The sequence below is a fragment of the Saccopteryx leptura genome, chromosome 1 (assembly GCF_036850995.1).
Source record: "Saccopteryx leptura isolate mSacLep1 chromosome 1, mSacLep1_pri_phased_curated, whole genome shotgun sequence".
In the NCBI taxonomy this organism is placed as follows: domain Eukaryota; kingdom Metazoa; phylum Chordata; class Mammalia; order Chiroptera; family Emballonuridae; genus Saccopteryx; species Saccopteryx leptura.
The window spans coordinates 193,658,172-193,678,639 of record NC_089503.1 but is presented as its reverse complement, the minus strand read 5'-3'; the positions used below and the strand labels follow the sequence as shown (position 1 = coordinate 193,678,639).

At 46.3% G+C, this 20,468-nt stretch overlaps 1 protein-coding gene across 1 annotated transcript in view; it reads right to left on the bottom strand.

Annotated features, from left to right (window-relative positions):
• ACTN2 (actinin alpha 2) overlaps positions 1–20,468 on the bottom strand; it is a 106,935-nt gene that overhangs the window by 24,506 nt on the left and 61,961 nt on the right. The window contains exons 5-9 of the mRNA XM_066383709.1: positions 12,688–12,775; positions 11,015–11,093; positions 7,740–7,821; positions 3,304–3,389; positions 1,490–1,582 (exon numbers count right to left, since the gene is read on the bottom strand). Of these exons, the coding sequence (XP_066239806.1) occupies positions 1,490–1,582; positions 3,304–3,389; positions 7,740–7,821; positions 11,015–11,093; positions 12,688–12,775 (428 nt within the window). The remainder of the gene's footprint in view (positions 1–1,489; positions 1,583–3,303; positions 3,390–7,739; positions 7,822–11,014; positions 11,094–12,687; positions 12,776–20,468) is intronic.

The window sequence follows — 20,468 nt, the reverse complement described above, 5'->3', positions numbered from 1 at the left end:
CATAAATGAAAATGCCAGTGTCCTACCCACGGCCACTAGTGATCACCCCAACAACACCACACATGGGTCAAAAACTCAGAGTCAACACGAGTCATGTTTTACAAATGTGTGACATTTACAGGAAACTCAGGGACTAGACATTAGCAGACAAATGCTGGATGGAGCTCTCAAATGAAAAAGAAAATTAAAAACATATTAAAAAAAATACCTGACATGGCAAAATGCAGTATAATAAAATCGAAGAAGTGGGTTTAACTCAAGCTCCAATCTAATGAATTTATTTACTAGACAAATGTACTATAAATCTGGGATGACTCAATGCCAAAGTATATTTTAATCTGATATCTAGCTTTGAAGGAAATCCACATGATAAAAGTGAAAATGGGTGTGAATGCCTGAGGACCAAGTACATTTTCTTGAATTACTATCAGTCTTAGAAATGGCCTCCTGAAAAGCCACGGATAATTTACACTTATGATCACTTACAAAATGGCAGCAGAAATAAAAGTTAGTTAAAATGGTCATGTGTCCACAGCCTGACGGTCTGAGGAGGAAAAGAAAGGCTATAATAACTGAGGCTCATTGTCCTCTGGTCCTGACCAGGCCTCAGTCTGAAGTTCATCACTGGTGTTAACATGGCCACACTGACTGTTCCCACAGCAGCAGCGTGAAAACATAAACTCAGCATCATTAGACTGGATTAATATATACCAGTCCTCGGGAAGACTCATTCCATGTGTCCTGATGCTTCTTCCAGAACAGATCAAACATCGCTAAATTAAGTCAGGGCAAAAATGATTTGGTCTGTGGCCTATGTGACTGTGACTGAGCTCCATCCAGAGGGGATGTGGTGGTGGGCCTGATCTCAGCCTGTTCCGTGTGGGGGAAACCATGCAGTGGCCATGATAAGACTACTGAGTTCCTACTGGTGCTAAAATAAGAACAAAAGGGCAACATGGAAAATGCTATTTTAACCGAGCACCTGGCTGCCAAGCATCACAGCAATTCACGGGTAAATGTCGGGCCGGAGGGCTCTGCCCTCTTTGTATCTCCCTCTAGATATTTATACTCCAGGCTGAGCCATGTCTACCACATTGGGAAGGCTCCTCAGAGCTGGGTCACTGTGGGCCAGGCTTCCCACCAGGGAGAGCAGTCTCAGTGAAGTCAGAATCAGGAGAAAATGCACAGTGCTATGTCATCTTGGGGAGCCCAGCCCGGGAGGAGCCCAGCCGCCAAGGAAACCACGTTCTACTTCAATATGCAAACTACCTCTGTGCTCTGGGCTGCTTGAAAAGCCCATCAGGGTTACCTTGGTGCCAACAGTTATATTGCTACAGATGAACCACCTCTGAGTTCAACTGTATTTACCTACTTTTATTCCATCTGAGATTAAAAATGCAAAGAAAAGAACACTGACAACCTGTGTTCACCCTCTTGCCTCACCCTCTGGGTGGGTACAGACAGGACTGCGGGTCACCGTTTCCTTTACCTCACTCGCTAGCCTCTCATATTCTTCCATCAGCCTCTCATTCTCTTGATTCACAGCAAGAACCTTACATATCCTGTTAGCTGCTGTCTCGGCCTGTAAAACACAATAGGTAAACACGACAGCTCTGTCGACAGGACGTGCACACACAAAACTGAGCGTGGCGGGCATGAAAGGGACAGAGGGAGGTGGCGTGCGGTGCAGGGAGCAGATCCAGGTTAGGGTGAAGTAAGACTGAGGGTATGGCTGTTTAATACTATGAATCAGTTCACACCTTTTTTACAGTTTTCACACAGACTTACATGTCAGGCTAAACATACTGTAGGAAACAATGAATGGGGAAATACCATTAGTCTAAACACAAGCTTTGTAAAACAACAAGCAAGTTAGGTAACAAAAACATATGGGTCAAGGAAACCAAACTCGCAGGTCCCTGACTGTCTCCTTGAGCACACTACTGACCTCAGGACCATGGGTGAGAACTCTCTAAATAACATTAGCCTTTGGGAACCAAAGCAAACTGGGTCCGGGTCCTGAGCATATGTCACTGCACTGAGTTCACCGAAGGCCTCTCCTGAAATGAATATGTAAAATGTGCTAGATAGGGTCCTTCTGAGAGCTGAACATGCTTTAGCACTTTGTTTAACCCTGAGAGCCTGACCAGGCGGTGGCACAGTGGATAGAGCGTCGGACTGGGATGCGGAAGGACCCAGGTTCGAGACCCCAGGGTTGCCAGCTTGAGGGCAGGCTCATTTGGCTTGAGCAAAAAGCTCACCAGCTTAGACCCAGGTCACTAGCTCGAGCAGAGGGTTGCTCAGTCTGCTGAAGGCCCGTGGTCATGGCATATATGAGAAAGCAATCAATGAACAACTAAGGTGTTGCAACGAAAAACTGATGATTGATGCTTCTCATCTCTCTCTGTTCCTGTCTGTCTGTCCCTATCTATCCCTCTATCTGACTCTCTCTCTGTCCCTGTAAAAAATAAATAAATAAATAACCCATATGAGAAAGTGGGGAGGTAATAATTCCCTATAATCTTTTATGTGGAGAAAACTTGGGCCCGGACTGGCAAAGTGCCGCAAACCCGGTCACGGGATGAGTCCATAAGAGCAACATGCTACCCAGACTTCCAGGCCACCAGACAATCCCAAAGCCTCTTCTCTGGAGCCCTACTGTGAGCTGATTTCTGGTTCATCACTTGCTGGTGATGGTCTTAAAGAGACCACAGGAGAAATACAGCCTTCATCCACCCCTGTCTGTCAGGCTTCCTCAAGCAGAGATAGGTGAAGGGGCCAGAGACAGAGAAATATGGAGGAAAAAGGACATTTGCCCACAATATCCACCCCTCAGGCTGTTTATCTTGAGAACTGTGAATATTTTTTTTTGAGGTTTTAACACTGTAATCCTTTCTGCATTTCTGTTAAAATGAGATTAGTCTTGAAAGACATAAGAACAAAGCCCTGAGCAGTGAAGGCAGTTTCCAAGCTGTCTGTAGGCACTAGGGCCCAGGAAGGCATTCGTTCTCCTTGTTGAACTTCCCATTTACTGCTCAATGAATGTGGCACCTGTTTTTTAATAAAGCATAAATGTTTCCCACAATTTACTAATGAAATAGTGAATCTTTTATCTTAAAAGAAAAGAGAGATAAAAACACTTAAGAACTGTCTAAAGTTAAAGCTGTTAAAAAAAATAAAAGTATTCACAGTTTGGAACTTGCCATATTAGGTCATCACAAAACACTTAGAAAGATTCCGAGGTCAGATGTGACACACACACACACTGACACCCATGCGTGTCACCAGACGTGTGTTGGGTACCTGCTCCGCGCCCGCGAAAGCATGGTAGAAACAGGACACGTACGTCATGATGGCCCTTTCGTCTGGTTTGGGGGTGTTCACAATGTCTGAGGGAAGGAAAACAGCACAGAAGACACACACACACGGAGAGCAGAAACCAGGGTGAACGAGGGAAGAACAAGCTGTTTACACCGTGTCATCAATGTTCTATGTCCCTTGGGCCCACAGTCCTGAACCTCAGGCAGTTTGTGGTGGCTCGTGAACACAATGACTCAAACCAGCATTTCTTAAATAATCCAATTGAGGGCCTTTTCCCTCCCCCAACCTTGATGGGCTTTCCAAAGTACAGTAGAGGCCTTAATATGGGAGCTGTGCACTGCGAATGGGAATCAGAGCTTGTTGCTGCTTTCTAATGATTCGTGGGGACCACGTCCTTTTGATCATCTCAGGTCATCCGCCACCTCTGCTCTGAGTGATGTGGTCACTCTGTGAGATGCTGGAAACAGCAGCAGAGCCCAGGGCCCGACCTGTCCGCTGCATCCCCACTGCTCTCACACAACTGCGAGGATGAAGTTCACTGGAGAAGCATGCCTGCTGACACTCCTACACATACTTACCATGTCATTTACAGAAATCACCAAGCGCAACAAAACACTGAAAGAGAAGGGCGTACACGGCTTGTATACATTGCAATTCTTGTCGTTTGTATTAGCTGTTGGGTCAACCAACAGGAAGAGAGAAACAGAACTGCGTGACAGTCTTTCCCCCTCCACCGTGGCAGCGCCATTTTTGCCAAATCGCTTTTTAACTTTAAACTGAGCTCAGTCACTGGACAGAATAAAGTTAAAAAGACACCTTGTAGTTTCCTAAAGTGAAACCTAGTCGCCGGGTTTTCAGAGGATATTAATAGCAAGGCTGGGGGGGGTTGTGTAACAGTATGGAATCTTCTTGGAAACAAACATGAACGCATACTGATGTATGAACAGAAAGTTTCAAAGAAAACCGGACTAAAAAAGAACCAGACGGGTCTCCTTACTCGGAGGAAAGGAGGGAAAAAAGAAAAACTGGTGAAAAAAAATGCAGACACAGAAGGTGAGGGGTGAGCAGTGACTCGAGTTTTGCATCCTCACCTTCTGTGCATCAGCAAAAGCATTATAGTAACAGGACACATAGTCATTACGGCTCGCTCACCGGGTCTGGCTGTGTTTACTAAATCTGTGTGAAGAAAACAAGGTTAACTGCTCCCATGTTCCCACACCAGCAGGCTTCTGCTGAGCCACCTCAGAGGACGCAGGGCAATGACTCTTCCCTAGCACCCCACACACATATGTTATGAAAACTTTGGCTCAAATCAAAGAAGTCACACCTCCAAAGTCATTCTTCTGTGCACTATTGAGAACTGCCAATGGAAATAAAGCAATTGCCAAAGAGAAGGGCATACTAGCTCAAAGTCAGTCTTGCCCATGGCCAGACGTAGACCTGGTTCCACAGGATGCACACCGTGACAGTCCCAGAGACTTTGATCGCTGTACACATGGCAGCTCAGGGTCAGCAAACACCCTTTTGCGAGTCCACACCTAACAGATGTGCCCGCACATCTGAACCTGGTGCCTGTCTCACAAGAGGTTTGTGTAAGAAAACAGGGAAACAACTTTCATCACCTTTTAGGAGCATAAAGATAATTAGGATGAGGAAGCATTTCTACAGTTTTAACACAGGTTCCAATTAGCCACTAGAAAATTTCCACTTGGGGTTAAGCAGCCAACACACATGACAGCAAGTCAGGTCAACTGCAGCAGTTGGGATTAGTGATCTGAGGAGGGGACCAGAATGCAACACAACAATGAAAAGGTGGCAAGAATAAGAAAAATTAACACGATGCTGTGCCAACTAAGTCTTAGTGTCAGCAGCATAGATACGAAGGCTAGCTCTGGCCAGTCAGTTCAGTTGGTTAGAGTGCTGTCCTGAAACATCAAGGTTGCGGGTTCAACCCCTAGTCAGGGCACATAAGGGAAATGACCAGTGAATGTACAACTAAGTGGAACAACAAATGAATGCTTCTGTCTTTCTCTCTTTTCCTGTCCCATCTTCTCTCTACCTTTCTAAAAGCAATCAATTAAAAGAAAAAAGATACGAAGACTAACATGGGGAGTCTGCTGGGTAGGTAGGCACATCACAGCGTCCCTATACCCTGGTCAGTCAGAAGACTCTCATGAGAAATTACAAAGAAAATAACATAGTTTATGAGAATTTCTCTGAACCATTCAAAAGGAAAGATGAAGAAAAGTAATGGGAGACGGGTGTATCACAGGAGGAGGAAATTTAATAGAGTGCTAACATTCCATCAGCAGCAAAGGATAGACAGGACAACTGTGAGCCCCAACTGGGGCTCAGACGAGAAAAATCCAAAGAACCAAGAAGAATGTCAGCCAGTCAGAGCAATGACAGTGATTCTGAACTTGCACTCAACTGTGATATGTCAGGGAGGCACGAATGAACACTGGAAGGTGAACTGACTAAATGGCACCAGCTTTATCTCTTTAGTATCTTAGCTATTAAGTCAAGTGAGTAAACTCTGGGGAGTATTTCGCCTCATAGAAAGGTCAGGGGAGAGACCGCCTGAATGCACAGTGAGGGAGCTCCAATGCAAGAAAAAGGGAAAGGAAGTGTTCTGTGGCTACTTCATGATTTTATTGACTTTCTCCCTTGAAAGAGTTCTGGAGAAATGATGAATAGAATTCTGAAGGGTGTAACATGTTAACACCAATAACATAGGTGTTTGATAAATGGCTAAATTAATAAATACGTAAAATTAGAATTTAATTGAGAGATCAATGTATGTTTCCCTGAAAGGTATGCCGAAGTCCTACCCCTGGTTCCTGTGAATGTAACCCTATTTGAAAGTAGGGTCTTTGCAGATATTCAGGTTAAGATTAAGTTATGCTGGAGTCAGAAGGGCTCTTAATCTGTTTTGACTAGTGTCCTTATGAGAAGAGGTTAAGAGACAGACACAGAGGGACAATGGCCCCATAAGACAAAGATTGGAGCAATGCCATAACAAGGCAGGAAAGGCCTGGACTTTACAGAGCTGTAAGGAACCAGGAAGGACCCTCTCTTGAAGGCATGGGAGGGAGCGTGGCTCTGCTGACACCTTGGTTTTGAGTAGAGCCTACTGAACTGTAAGAGCAGCTGTAATGCAATCACCAAGAATGAGGAAGAACAGAAGATTGACTATTAACTATAATCATGGTCTTTGCTTTTCCTAACAATGCAATCAGTGGGAGGAAATAATATTCACAACAAACACAGTAATATAAGTTCCTTGAGGACAGGACTCTACCTTACACATCTCATCACCTCCCATGGTACCTAGGTTTTTGTTCCAAGTGCTCAATAAATGTCTGCTGAATGATGACTGGATCATGAATAAGTGAAGTGAATGAATGTTCTCCACATCTGTACTGTAAAGTGTGAGCCACAGGTCCAGCTCACGAATCCATCACATGTAAAGGGCACAAAAGGCATCTGAAACCATTCCCTGCAAGAATAATGCTAAACTGCAAAATACTTAGACGTTCTTTCAGATCTAACTAAATAAAATTTAACTTAAGACTAATTAAAGGTGAAATGTGAATGTTCAAGAGGTACAATCTATAGTCTAATTTCACATCTTCTACTTGGAAGGAAGGACTTTTTCTTTGAAGTCTTAGCACATTACAAGAAGATTTATTTACTAAAGTTGTCTCTATGTGGGAAGGAAATTTATGGTTAAAAAATTAAAATAGGAAGTTTTACTTTGAAAAATCACAAACAAGAACATTCTGTTTTTTTGCCAAAGTTGAAACTTTCACCAGATCCTTTCACCATAGTTTTACTGGCTCTGTGTGTATGTGGGTAGGATTTTTTTTTTTTTTTTTGTATTTTTCTGAAGCTGGAAACAGGGAGGCAGTCAGACAGACTCCCGCATGCGCCCGACCGGGATCCACCTGGCATGCCCACCAAGGGGCGATGCTCTGCCCATCCGGGGCGTCGCGCTGTTACATCCAGAGCCATCCTAGCGCCTGAGGCAGAGGCCACAGAGCCATCCCCAGCGCCAGGGCAAACTTTGCTCCAATGGAGCCTTGGCTGCAGGAGGGGAAGAGAGAGACAGAGAGGAAGGAGAGGAGGAGGGGTGGAGAAGCAGATGGGCGCCTCTCCTGTGTGCCCTGGCCAGGAATTGAACCCGAGACTTCCGCACGCCAGGCCGACGCTCTACCACTGAACCAACCGGCCAGGGCGTGGGTAGGATTTTTAAAAACAATTTATGAACAGGCTACACATGAGATCCTCTAATGCTCACTGAGTAACCCTAATTACTCAGATGTAGCCTGACTACAAAGTTTGACAAATCCCTGTGCATGGCCACAGCTGATGTAGCCACAGATTTTATGAGAGTCAGTGACACATGTTCATCTCACCTTCAGCATCCAACATTTTGGGAATATCTAGATGCTTCTCCGCAATTTCCATGGCCAGGTTAATATTTCCTACTGGGTCATCCTGCATGAAAAACAGCATAACCAGTTTTTAGAAATGTATTTTTGAACAAGACATATGAATAATGTTTCCTATATACCTCACTTTGGGGAAGAGACCTTCCCTTCCATACAACGCCATTATATAATAGTATAAATGATTTTCTTTCTTATCTCTTCCCAATTAATTCAAACATTTGGAGAACAAAAATGATACAAAAACCACATCAATCATGCAATTCATAAAATGGGAGCAAAGGTTTATTAGAACAAAGGCTTTGTGGGTTGAATGAATTTTCTCTGGACAGGATCTAGAAGGTGATCATGAAGAATTAGTCTAATGCCTTTGTTTTAAATGTCAGAAAGCAAAGAGGTGAAGAGAAGGAAATGTGTCACCAGGCGAGTGCCATCTCACCGATGAATGTGACAAGATGGTTCAAAGAGCAAAATCATGTTTCTGGATGTAAAAGACAAGAAATTATAAAAACTTGAAATTGAAAATGTAAAGTTTTCTTCTTAGGATCATATTATCTTGGCCCTGGCCAGTTAGCTCAGTGGACAGAGCATCAGCCCAGTAGGCAGACATCCCGGATTGATCCCTCGTCAGGGCATACACGAGAAGCAACCATCTACTTCTCTTCCACATCCCCTCCCCCTTCTCTCCTTTCCCTTTGCAGCCAGTGGCTCAACTGGTTCAAGCATCCTGGTCAGGGTGCATGCAGTAGTCTGTCTCATTATCTCCCCTCCTCTCACTTAAAAAAAAAAAAAAGGTCACATTATTTTCCACTATAAACTGGTTAAATATATATAACACAACAAAATAATTCTTTTAAGTGAGAGGAGGGGAGATAGAGAGACATACTCCCGCATGTGCCCCAACCAGGATCCACCTGGGAACCCCTATCTGGGACCAATGCTTGAATCAACCAAGCTATCCTCAGCACCTGAGGCCAATGCTTGGACCAACTGAGCCACTGGCTGCAGGAGCAGAAGAGGGAAAGAAAGGGGAGAGGGAGAGAGAGAGAAGCTGATGGTTGTGTGGCCTGTGTGCCCTGACCAGGAATCGAACCTGGGATGTCCATATGCCAGGTCAACGTTCTATCCTGAGGCAGCTGGCCAGGGCCACAACAAGATAAATTTAACCAGAGGTGTAGAACTGAAATACTGAAAAGTAAAATGACTTAACATTTCTTGTTTTGACCCATTAAAAAGATTAACTGTTATAAATCTGGGGCAGGGGAGAATATAAGAAAGAAAAACCAAAATGAAAAGTTGTTAGTCCAGGAGAATGGCTTTGATGAATTTTAACATAAAAGCTATTTAAACACTGCAATGCTGCGCAGTGAGCACATTTCAATATGGTGAAACATTTACACAGTGTAGGCTTCAAAAGCAGTCACAGCCCTCAAGGAAGAAGCAAAAGCTTCCTGCCTCACAGAGTATCCAATTTCTCAGACAAGAAGCTCTTTCAATTAAATGTTGTTAAATAAAGCATAAAAGCATTTCATAGAAAGCAGCTGTGTCATATAGGGATATTCTATGCAAATGTTCATAAAGCCAAAGCCACAGAGCTGAGTAAAAGTTTCCTTCTTTGTTTTTTTTATACACATAAAAAATTCAGCATTAAAAATGGAGAGGATTAATTCTGAGACTTTGTAAAAGTTTTCTCATTTAGACTGTAACTTATAGAGATAAAATGTGGCAATTAAGTGTTTTCTTGGCTCAGTGACTGGCCATGTGACCTTGGGCAGATTACTGAATTCCTCACTTTCTTCATCTGTAAAACTGGGATAATAATAATATCTAGTTCATAGGTGCAGTGTACTATATTTTACTGCACATTATGAAGACTGAATATATGTGCATGTATATATAGATATAAGGTACTTACTAATCTATGCATCAATATAGATGTACATATATGTATAAACACATATTAATATATACCACACACATTAGTAAATGTATATATAATAAATATATATGCATTTATTTGTAACAGTATCTTATCTAGCACTATGTAATTATTAACTGCCACTTTTAATTATCATTATTTTAACCCATCATATATCACCAATTAGCACAGGTCTGGTTGACCTTTTGTAATAAAATCTGACCATTATACACTGCTATTAAAATGAGGTCTATCTATCTAATACAATCCCCTCGTTTTGCAAATAAAATAAAGATTAATGGAAAAATGTACACACTGTCTATATGTTTGAAACATTTCAAAAGCTCAGGGATAAAATATACTGCTCAAAAAATTAGGGGATATTTTATTGCTTCATATTCATTTTTAAATATCCCCTAATTTTTATGAGCAGTGTATATGCTTTGAAAGGTTGAGAAATCACCACCATGTCACACAGGTGAGGGCAGCATGCAGAGGAGCGGGTTCCACCAAAACACACAGCACTGTGAAGGGCCAGCTAAGCACACCAGCAACTCGAGAAATGTGCCCTGGCGGCCACTTGGATGCACACATACAGGGGCAAAGCCCTTGGACATGTGACAGTATTGGGGTAGCACAGATCGTCCACCACAAGATGGACAGAGCACAGGTTTCCTTTTTCCAGCACAGGTTACATTTTTAAACTTCCTTTAAAGGAAGAGTTCAATGACTATTTGAAATTTAAGCACCCTGAAGTATAAGCTTAAAGGGAGAATTAAAATTTCCTAAATTGAGTTTTCCAGAGAGCAAAACCAAAAGAAATTCTCAAAACTTCTTTTCTGAGGCTACAACTAGTATCTGCTTCAATAGCGAGATAATTATGAAATGTCCCTTGTGTGAGAGACAAGTTAATCAGTTCTGAAGAGGTAAGTCTGCAGCTAAGGCAAAGGGACCTGAGAAGGAAGGCTGGGAGGGTTTGAGCCCCCCTCCTCCAAATATACGCTTCATTTCTCATATTTACAATCTAGGAATGTAAAGACTCCAGCAAACATACATAAGTCAAGCCCAATCAACCAACAAATAGCTCAATTTGAGCAAATAGGGAGACCAGCTTTGGGTGTTGTGCTGCCCTCGCTGTGACGGGAGCATTTCCTGCTGCCCTGTCCGTGTTCACGGTGAGCCGCCGCTGGGGCTGCCTGTGTTCATGGTGAGATTCACGGTGAGCTGCCGCCGGGGCTGCCTGCGTGCAGAGCTCGGTGCTGATGTGCTCATTTTCAGGACCACATGCTAGGGATGGGTGGACCGGACATGCGGGCCCAATGACCTTGTTCAGCTTTGAGTAGTCAATGAGGTCTGGCCGGTGCCGGTGGATGAGCGCACAGAGGCCAAGGCCGTCCTTCCAGCTGCACCACATCGAGAAGAACGGACACAAGTTAACGCAGAGAAATCAGCTCAGACAGCGGCCTGAAATTCAGACCACATGGCCCCTAACTGCCTTCTGACTTAATGCGAAGAAGCCCCATGGATTTTCCTCCCTGCCCATCCAGTGAACTCATGCACCTTCTCGAATACATGTCTTCATCCTGGGGTCACCAAGGACTGCCACCCCCTTGATGTCCACTTTTCATTTTCGGCTTCAGGGCCCCCCTTGCCTGGGCCTCCTCCTAGTCATCTCTTGGTCTGGTTCTGTGCTGGTAGCACTGGCAGTGACCAGAGGGAAGATAGATGCCTCTTGACAGCTGTCCTGTTGTCCTCCTCTGTCACTGTCCGTCCAGCCCTGATTGCCTCCGCCCCCTCTTTTCCAGTCTCTGATCTGGGCCCAGAGTTGGCCTACTCGCCACACACACAGAAGGACACTGACCTTGAAGCGCCCAGCACACACATTCCTCCCGGAGTTCCCACACATCTAGAAGGCCTTACTCTAGGTCACCTCTGTCTTTCCTCATAAAGTAATTTTTTTTTTTAAAGGCAAAGGCATGTAGGTACATAAGGGACTCAGCAGAGAGGGTGTGGGTTTCAGTCCACTTCCTTGCAGACACCAGCACTAACCGAACACAGCTACAGGCACTCCAGCGGTGACCAGCAGGTCACCTGAAGGCTGGGGCAGGAGTTTGCTTCTCAGAGGGCTAGAGGGAGAAGGGAGCCCTAGGGCCACACTACTGCAGTGCTTGGGCCATTCTTGGCCAGAGGTAGGAAAGCAGGAGAGTGGGAAGCACATCAGGGACCTCCAGCCCTTACACTGCCTCTCTCACCCTGCAGACGCGTGTCCAGGGACAGAGAAGGCCTTTCTCACTCCTGTACATGCAAGGCCCTGCTCAGTGCCTGGCACGTGCTGGACACTCCCCTAGTGCTTGTCCATCTGGAAAAACCACCCCACATTTCCACTGTAGCTTGTCCTTACTCTTCATTTCTCCACAGGGTGGATCTGCTTATATTCAGGGTGACCCATCCCAGAGGGTCTAAACTAAACGGCCCTTCCACTCACACATAACAGAAGACCCGCCTGAGAAAGAAGACCAAAGCAAGGGACAAAATCATGGTCTCAGAGTCTATCTGGATTTCCTTCATCCAGTTTCCTATAATTTTTCAACCATGATTTTCCTATTTCTTTTGAATTCCAGCCACAAAGCTAATTCTGGAGCAGAGGGACCAGGATGTAGCTGGCCATAGGATCTCAGGCTCGGCTGTGGCCTCTCCTTCCCACTGAGGAGCAGCGCCTGCTGCCATCTCCCAGTGCGAGGCAGAGGTTGGGAAAAGTGGCTTCTTCCAGCCCCACGTGCTAAAGCCCCATTCTGGCTCTACATCATTCATGCCCACTGTCAACACAGAGCTGTTTTACCATCATCCCTCACCTTCGTCACGTCTTCCTGAGAAACCCCAAGCATCAAAAAGCCGACAGCCAGAAGTCCAGCTACACACAGAAATGCCTCTCAGACGGCAGGAGAGGACACGAGTGTCAATACACATGGTTCCTGCCACCGGGACTCCAGCACTCACCTGGTGTGGAAGTTCTGAATGTTGACATTCCTGTAAGGAGCGGTCTTCCTCTGACACCATAGCAGCAGGCCCTCCTTTGCAGAAGTTTCTGGAATAAGAGCCAAGAAAAATGTCCACAGGGATAGGCTCACCACTTCATTTGCCCGCATTCAGTGACCCTCCAGGGGGTCACCTCACGCATCATCCCTCCTAGTTTCTGCGGGGAACAGAGCTGTAGATCTGAGCCCAATGACTGGCTTCTGATGACACTTAGGGACTCAAAAAAGACACTGCAGGTACAAATGTAAGTTAGGACATAAAACACATAAAACCAGACTTCAAGGTCTTAGTAACATCTTTTATATGAAAAATTTTTATGTATATATTTTATGACTTAACTGTCCTGTCATTCCTCATCTTTATAATTTAAATTCTTAGGTAAATAGAATTCACAGAGGCCACTAGCTCTCAAATTTATACCTTACCCAGAGATTTTATAACACTTAAAGATTTATATTAGTAAATTTCAAGTCCAGCCACTTGAGTTTTACCAAGGTAAGCTCCCACCCCCACCCATGGGATACCATGAGGCTACGCTGCTCTAATGCCCTGCTGCTGGGAGCACAAAGCAGGTGCTGATGTCTCAGAGACCACAGCCCTGCACTCCCCAGAGGCCTTCCTTCCTCAGGCTGCTCCAGCCAAAGACCAGCCAGGAGGGCACATTCCTATCACGAACCGGCCTGACGATGGCACGGCAGAATGAGACACGTCCCCAAGCCTTCTCTGCCTCTTCTCCAGCACAGGTGTCAGCCAAGTGCACTGGCCTGAATCAGGCTCTCACTGCTATCACCTGCCTTCCCACTTTATCCTCCACAGGTACTTCCCCCAACAAGTCTTGTGCATTTATGTATGGAAGTTTGTGTCCCTGCAAAATCCATATTTTGAAGCCCTAACCACCAGTGTGATGATATTTAGAGATCTAGCCTTTGGGAGGCAATAGGATTAAATGAGGTCATGAGGGTGGGGCCTCATGATGGGATTAGTGCCCTTCTAAGAGGAGAAATCAAGGTACGCTGCATGCGTATGCACATGTTCTGTTTGTCTGCCTGTCTGTATCTTTCTCTGTTATGTGAGGACACAGCAAGAAGGCAGCCATCTACAATCCAGTAGACGGCAGAAACTGAATATGCTGGCACCTGAGGTTGGACTTCAGCCTCCACAACTGTGAGAAAATAAATTGCTATTGTGTAAACCACTCAGTCTGGTATTAGAGGGCTTGGCACTTGCTTCTGGAGGACCCAAAGTTCCATATATCAAACAGTTCCTCAAAGCCACTTACATAACTTTGGATTCTGCTGTGGTTACGTTTGAATAATTTAGAAAATCCTTATAAACACGTGGAATCTTAACTACACTGGTCTTCCATTTAAGTAAGGATTTGAAGTATTCCATAATTGTTTATCTAAATTGTCCTTCCAGGTCAGACTTTTCATTGACTCATAACCCAGTTGAAATAAACACACTCCCAAAGTTTCATGTGCTCTAAGAATAATTTTAATGATATCTGTTGGTCAAATAAGTTTGTAAATATGATATATATGTTTGCTCGCTTGTGACTTATATTGGGTGTGGGGGACAGGCTATAAGCAGGCCAGGCTGTTGTAGCCTAAGGTTTGGTTTTAGGACTAAGCTTTTCCCCACACCCTTGACTGATTGTATGATCTGGGTGGTGCACTCTCATGAGAAATCCAATTATGCCTTGGATAAGTGACTTTGTATCGGAGACTTCCTTGTTTGTATATTGGATTAAGGGATTTTGGTTTTCTACACTATAAAGTGGGACAGACCAGGAGCTGGTGCACCCAGTTCCTGCTATCACGATTGCAGGGGCTTCCCTGATCCCTTGCCCTTCATGGGAAAAGCTGGTTTTCTGCTTTCCCCTTGTCTTCTTTTGTGGTTTGCCTGTCTTGGTGAGACACCAATAAATAGGATGGCCCCCCATCCTCTGACTCCGCCATTTCTTTATCGTCTGCCCGAATCCAATGGGAACCTGCATGTGAATGGCCACGATGGCAGCTCCTGGCCTTACAACTGGCATAGTTTCCGGCAGGATTCAGAGATTGATATGGGGCCACCACCCTTGATGGGTGGGATAGAGTACTGGTTGCTGCTCTGGCTCCCCATGGCTGTCCTTTTAGGGGCCATGGGCTACATGTTTTTTACTCAAGAGGAAACCAAGAGTTCTGTGCGAGAAGCTGCCCGAGGTCAAAAGCTTCAGTATGAATTGCAAATAGAACGGCAGAAAAGGCTGGAATTGGAGCGAGCACTGGAGAAGGAATTACGGGTTCGCGAGTTGCAGTTTACCCTGGAAGCTGAACGTCTTCACCGGCAGTTGTTGGAGAAACAACTGCGGATTCAAGAGCTCGAGTCTCAGCTTCTGGCCAAAAGCCAGCAGACACAGGAGCCTAAACAGTCACCAAAGGAGCAGCAGCATCCGTGCCGGTGGATTGGCTTTGAGTCAGCGGGAGCAGACGCTTGCGACTCCTCTTCTGAGGATGAGAATGCTCAGGCTGAAGCTGCCATACGCACACTGAGAGCCTGACCAGTGGTCGCCAAAAAGGTAAAAACCCAGCAGCAAAGAGTCCCTCAGGGGCAGCCACAGCCTCCTGCCCAGGTAATGGAACACTCTGTGGTCCGGCCCTATACCCAGGCAGAGCTGATGGAGTTGGGGGCACAATTTAGGCAGAAACCTACTGAATCCCTGGTAACCTGGTTACTACGATTATGGGATATAGGGGTGGATGGCATCATGCTCTCCGGAACAGAGATGGAGAAATTGGCCGCCATTACCACACATTCTTCCTTGAGGCAGCGTCTTCAGAACTGCCATGGCAACCCAGGAGACCAGACCCTATTAGAATGGGTGATGGCCGTCATTCGTATGGTCTGGCAGAATGCTGGAGAATTGCCGGGGGCAATGAGTCGGTGGCAGTGCTACAGTGAGTTAGTAAAGGTCCTTCGGGAACTAGGTATGAAGAATGCTGTTTTCAACCCTGGGTCTCGTGGGCCAGACGAGGAAGTGTTTACAGCAAAAATGAGGGAATTTGTCCTTGCTAGTGCCCCGTCAGCCCTTTTTGGGTCACTTGTGGCTATATTGGGCCCCTATGTGGGGCAGCCCATCAATGCAGTTACACAGATGGTAGCAGATTTGGGAGAGCTGGAGGCCGCTCGGGATCATAAAGCAGTGAGGGCTGCTGCCTATGTTTCCCCCCCAACTAACAAGGGAAACGGGCCTGTAAAGGTTACCCAAACGCAGATGTGGGTAGATTTGATTGCGGCTGGAGCAGATAAGGGGAAATTGGATGGCCAGTCTAATAAAATTCTTTTGGAGCTTTGGTGGCAGCTTAAACCGGAACAGAAGTTCCAGCCACTGAGACGAAAGGCTCCAGCAGCTACCAATAAAACATTTGGTGCGCATACAGCTCGGTTACAAGATTATATGATAGAGACGGCCGAGGGAGAGGAGAACTCCCAAGACCCATTGTACCAGTTTGAATAGGAAAAAGGCCGAGGGACCCGTCTAACGGGGATGGGTGGGGACCGGAGGCCACATGAGGAACTGGCTATCCACTGGTCCCCTTCCAATGTACAACGGTGTTGGCCTTGGTGGATACAGGTGCAGAATGTTCCCTTCTCTATGGAAACCCAGAGCGGTTTGCTGGGACCCCAGTGGCCACTGAAGGTTATGAGGGCCAAACTGTTCAAGTGAAGCCAATAACTATTCCATTGGGGATAGGGAGACTGCCTCCTAAGCCATATAAGGTGTATGTATCTCCTATTCCTGAATATATTTTGGGGGTAGATGTCTTGCAAGGACTGTGGTTGCAAACTACAGCTGGGGAGTTCCGGCTGTGGATCAGGGTTGTGAAGGCAGTATTGCGGGGACACGCATCACATTCCCCTTTGCAATTACCCGTCCCTCAGCGTGTGACTAACACCAAGCAGTACCGCCTGCCAGGTGGTTATGAAGAAGTCACAGGGACAATCCTCGAACTAGAAAAGGTGGGGATCATCCGGCCAGCACACAGTCCTTACAACTCCCCAGTATGGCCTGTGCGCAAAGCAGATGGAACCTGGAGAATGACAGTAGATTACAGGGAACTTAATAAAGTTGTTCCCCCTTTGCACGCTGCTGTTCCCTCGATAGCTAACATGATGGATCGGCTAAGCCATGAGTTGGGGACATACCACTTTGTGGCAGACTTGGCCACTGCTTTTTTCTCTATTGATATATCCCCAGAGAGTCAAGACCAATTTGCCTTCAGTTGGGAAGGGAGACAATGGACCTTTACAGTGTTACCCCAGGACTATTTGCATAGCCCCACCTTGTGCCATGGGCTGGTGGCTGCTGACCTGGCTAAATGGAAACAGCCAGAGGTAGTCCGCATGTACCATTATATTGATGATATTATGCTAACTAGTGATTCTCTTTCAGAATTGGAGCAAGCAGTCCCTACCCTGCTATCCCATTTGAAAGCATGTGGCTGGGCAGTTAACGAGAACAAATTACAAGGACCTGGGTTATCTGTTAAATTCTTGGGAGTTGTCTGGTCGGGTAAGACAAAAGTTATCCCTGACGCAGTTATAGATAAGATTCAAGCATACCCCATGCCCACTACGGTAAAACAGTTACAGGAATTCTTAGGTTTGTTGGGGTATTGGCGAGCATTTATACCGCATTTGGCTCAGTTACTACGCCCCTTGTACAACCTTATTCGAAAGGTGGTTCACTGGGATTGGACTGAGCAGGCGCAAGGTTCATTTGAAGCTGCTAAGAGAGCTGTCAAGGTGGCACAGGCCTTGAATGTGTTTGATCCTGCCAGGCCCTGTGAGCTGGATGTTCATGTAACCTCAGAGGGGTTTGGATGGGGCTTGTGGCAGCGGACAGAGCGCCTACGGCAACCTATTGGGTTTTGGTCCCAATTGTGGAAAGGTGCTCAAGTTCATTACTCATTAGTAGAGAAGCAGCTGGCAGCTGTGTATGCTGCCCTCCTGGCAACTGAGAGTATTACAACCACAACACCAGTTACAGTCAAGACAACATACCCTATTGCTGGATGGGTGAGAGATTGGGCAACTAAACCACGCAGTGGTATGGCCCAAATGTCCATCCTGGCCAAGTGGGGTGCCTACCTGCAGCAACGCTGTGCTCTTAGTACCAGCCCATTGAGGGCAGAACTGCAGGAAGTCTTGGGTCCAGTCACCTATGCGACCTTAGAGTCAGGTGCAACTGGGGCTCAGGAGGCAGAACCTGAAGTCAGTCCCTACCAGGAGGGGCGGGTGCCCATCCCCGAGGATGCCTGGTATACTGATGGTTCCAGCAGGGGCCAACCTGCCAAATGGACAGCTATAGCCTTCCATCTGGCCACTGAGACTATTTGGATGGACACGGGTATAGGCCAAAGCAGCCAATGGGCAGAATTAAGAGCTGTTTGGCTAGTTGCCCATAATGAACCTTCACCTCTGGTAATCTGTACTGACAGCTGGGCCGTCTATCGTGGACTTACCCTTTGGATTGCTACTTGGCACATTAACCAGTGGATGGTAATGCGCCATCCACTATGGGGTCAGGCTATGTGGCAGGACTTATGGGAAATAGGACACCAGAAGCAGGTGACAGTATATCATGTCACAGGGCATGCCCCTCTAGCCCATCCTGGGAATGATGAGGCAGATACGTTGGCAAGGGTGCGATGGTTGGAGACTGCACCTGCAGGTGATGTGGCACAGTGGCTCCACCGGCGTCTGCTCCATGCAGGACAGAAAACTATGTGGGCTACGGTTAAGGCTTGGAACTTGCCTGTGTCCTATGCAGAGGTACTTGCAGCCTGTGAGCAATGTGCAGTATGTTCCAAGGAACACCCTCGGAGACCACTGGTGTCACCTGGACAGATCCAGAGGGGTCATGTTCCACTGACACGATGGCAGATAGACATTATTGGACCCTTACCAAAGTCAGAAGGGTACCAGTATGCAGTCACTTGTGTAGATACTGCCACCGGGCTGCTTGCTGCTTACCCTGCTCGTAACCCTGACCAGAGGGCAGTCATACAGGCTCTGGACCGCCTGAGTGCTGCATACGGGCGACCGCTGGTCCTTGAAAGTGACAATGGTACCCACTTCACTGGTTCAGTGGTGAGGCAATGGGCTCAAAAGCTGGGGGTGGACTGGAAGTACCATGTTCCCTACCACCCCCAGGCTGCTGGTATCATTGAGCGGTATAATGGACTCTTAAAGCAGGGACTGCGACAGGAGGGGGGCACCGGCTCTCTTACTGGATGGACACGCCGCTTATGGACAGTACTCCGGATTTTGAATGAGCGACCTCGACGGGGGAGGCCAGCTCCAGTAGAGGCCCTCCTGCATCGGACAGCTGCCCCCATTCAGTTGCAGATACGCACCAAGGACATTTTACTCAAGCCAGGTTTCGGACAGCAGGGCAACGTGCTCTTATCTGCTCCAACAGCCCTTCTTAAAGGACAACGGCTTCAATGGACTTGGCCCTGGACTGTACAGGCCCCCCATCTGAGATGGGTGGCCTTGTTGGCACCATGGGGAAAGGGGCTAGAGGTGGACCTTCAGTTAACTCCTTGGGCAACCAGCACCTGGCCACCTAGGGTAGAAGTGTATTATCCCTTGAGCGCTCAAGGGGACAGCATTTTGAAGGGCACCTTTGTAATTTCTTTATGGCCAATAATGAGTTCTCCTATTTTACTACACATAGAACCAGCAGATGCTGGTGTATTGGCCAATAAGGTTTGGTATGCCCGCTCAGGGCGGCCTCTGGTGCCAGCTACGGTGCTGTCTGCAGACAAAACTCTGGCCTGTATTCTGCCAGAGGGAAAGGATTTGCCTCTCTTGGTGCCACTGACAGCTCTCTCATTTCGCCCATGGTTTTTTATCTGTTAATCCTATTGCTGTAGTTGGTACTATTTCTGTTTATGCAATGTATCCCACTCCTTGCACAGTGACCATCATGGAAGATGCCTGTGGTTTAGATTGTAAAGCGAGCAAAAGGGGTGGAATGTTGGTCAAATAAGTTTGTAAATATGATATATATGTTTGCTCGCTTGTGACTTATATTGGGTGTGGGGGACAGGCTATAAGCAGGCCAGGCTGTTGTAGCCTAAGGTTTGGTTTTAGGACTAAGCTTTTCCCCACACCCTTGACTGATTGTATGATCTGGGTGGTGCACTCTCATGAGGAATCCAATTATGCCTTGGATAAGTGACTTTGTATCGTAGACTTCCTTGTTTGTATATTGGATTAAGGGATTTTGGTTTTCTACACTATAAAGTGGGACAGACCAGGAGCTTGGACACAGTTCCTGCTATCACAATTGCAGGGGCTTCCCTGATCCCTTGCCCTTCATGGGAAAAGCTGGTTTTCTGCTTTTCCCTTGTCTTCTTTTGTGGTTTGCCTGTCTTGGTGAGACACCAATAAATAGGATGGCTCCCCATCCTCTGACTCCGCCATTTCTTTATCGTCTGCCCGAATCCAATGGGAACCTGCATGTGAATGGCCACGATGGCGGCTCCTGGCCTTACAATATCTATCTTGTCTAGCAAATTCTTATTAAGGAAAAAGATGACTTTCTAAGATTTTATGAATATATTAACTGGTACAGGTATGGTAATATGAAACTCCATAACTAACTGCTCTTCTATATATAACTGCCTGCCTTTGGGTCTTGGCCAATGTAGTTAATATGAAGAAGTACACAGGAGAAAATAAAACTATCT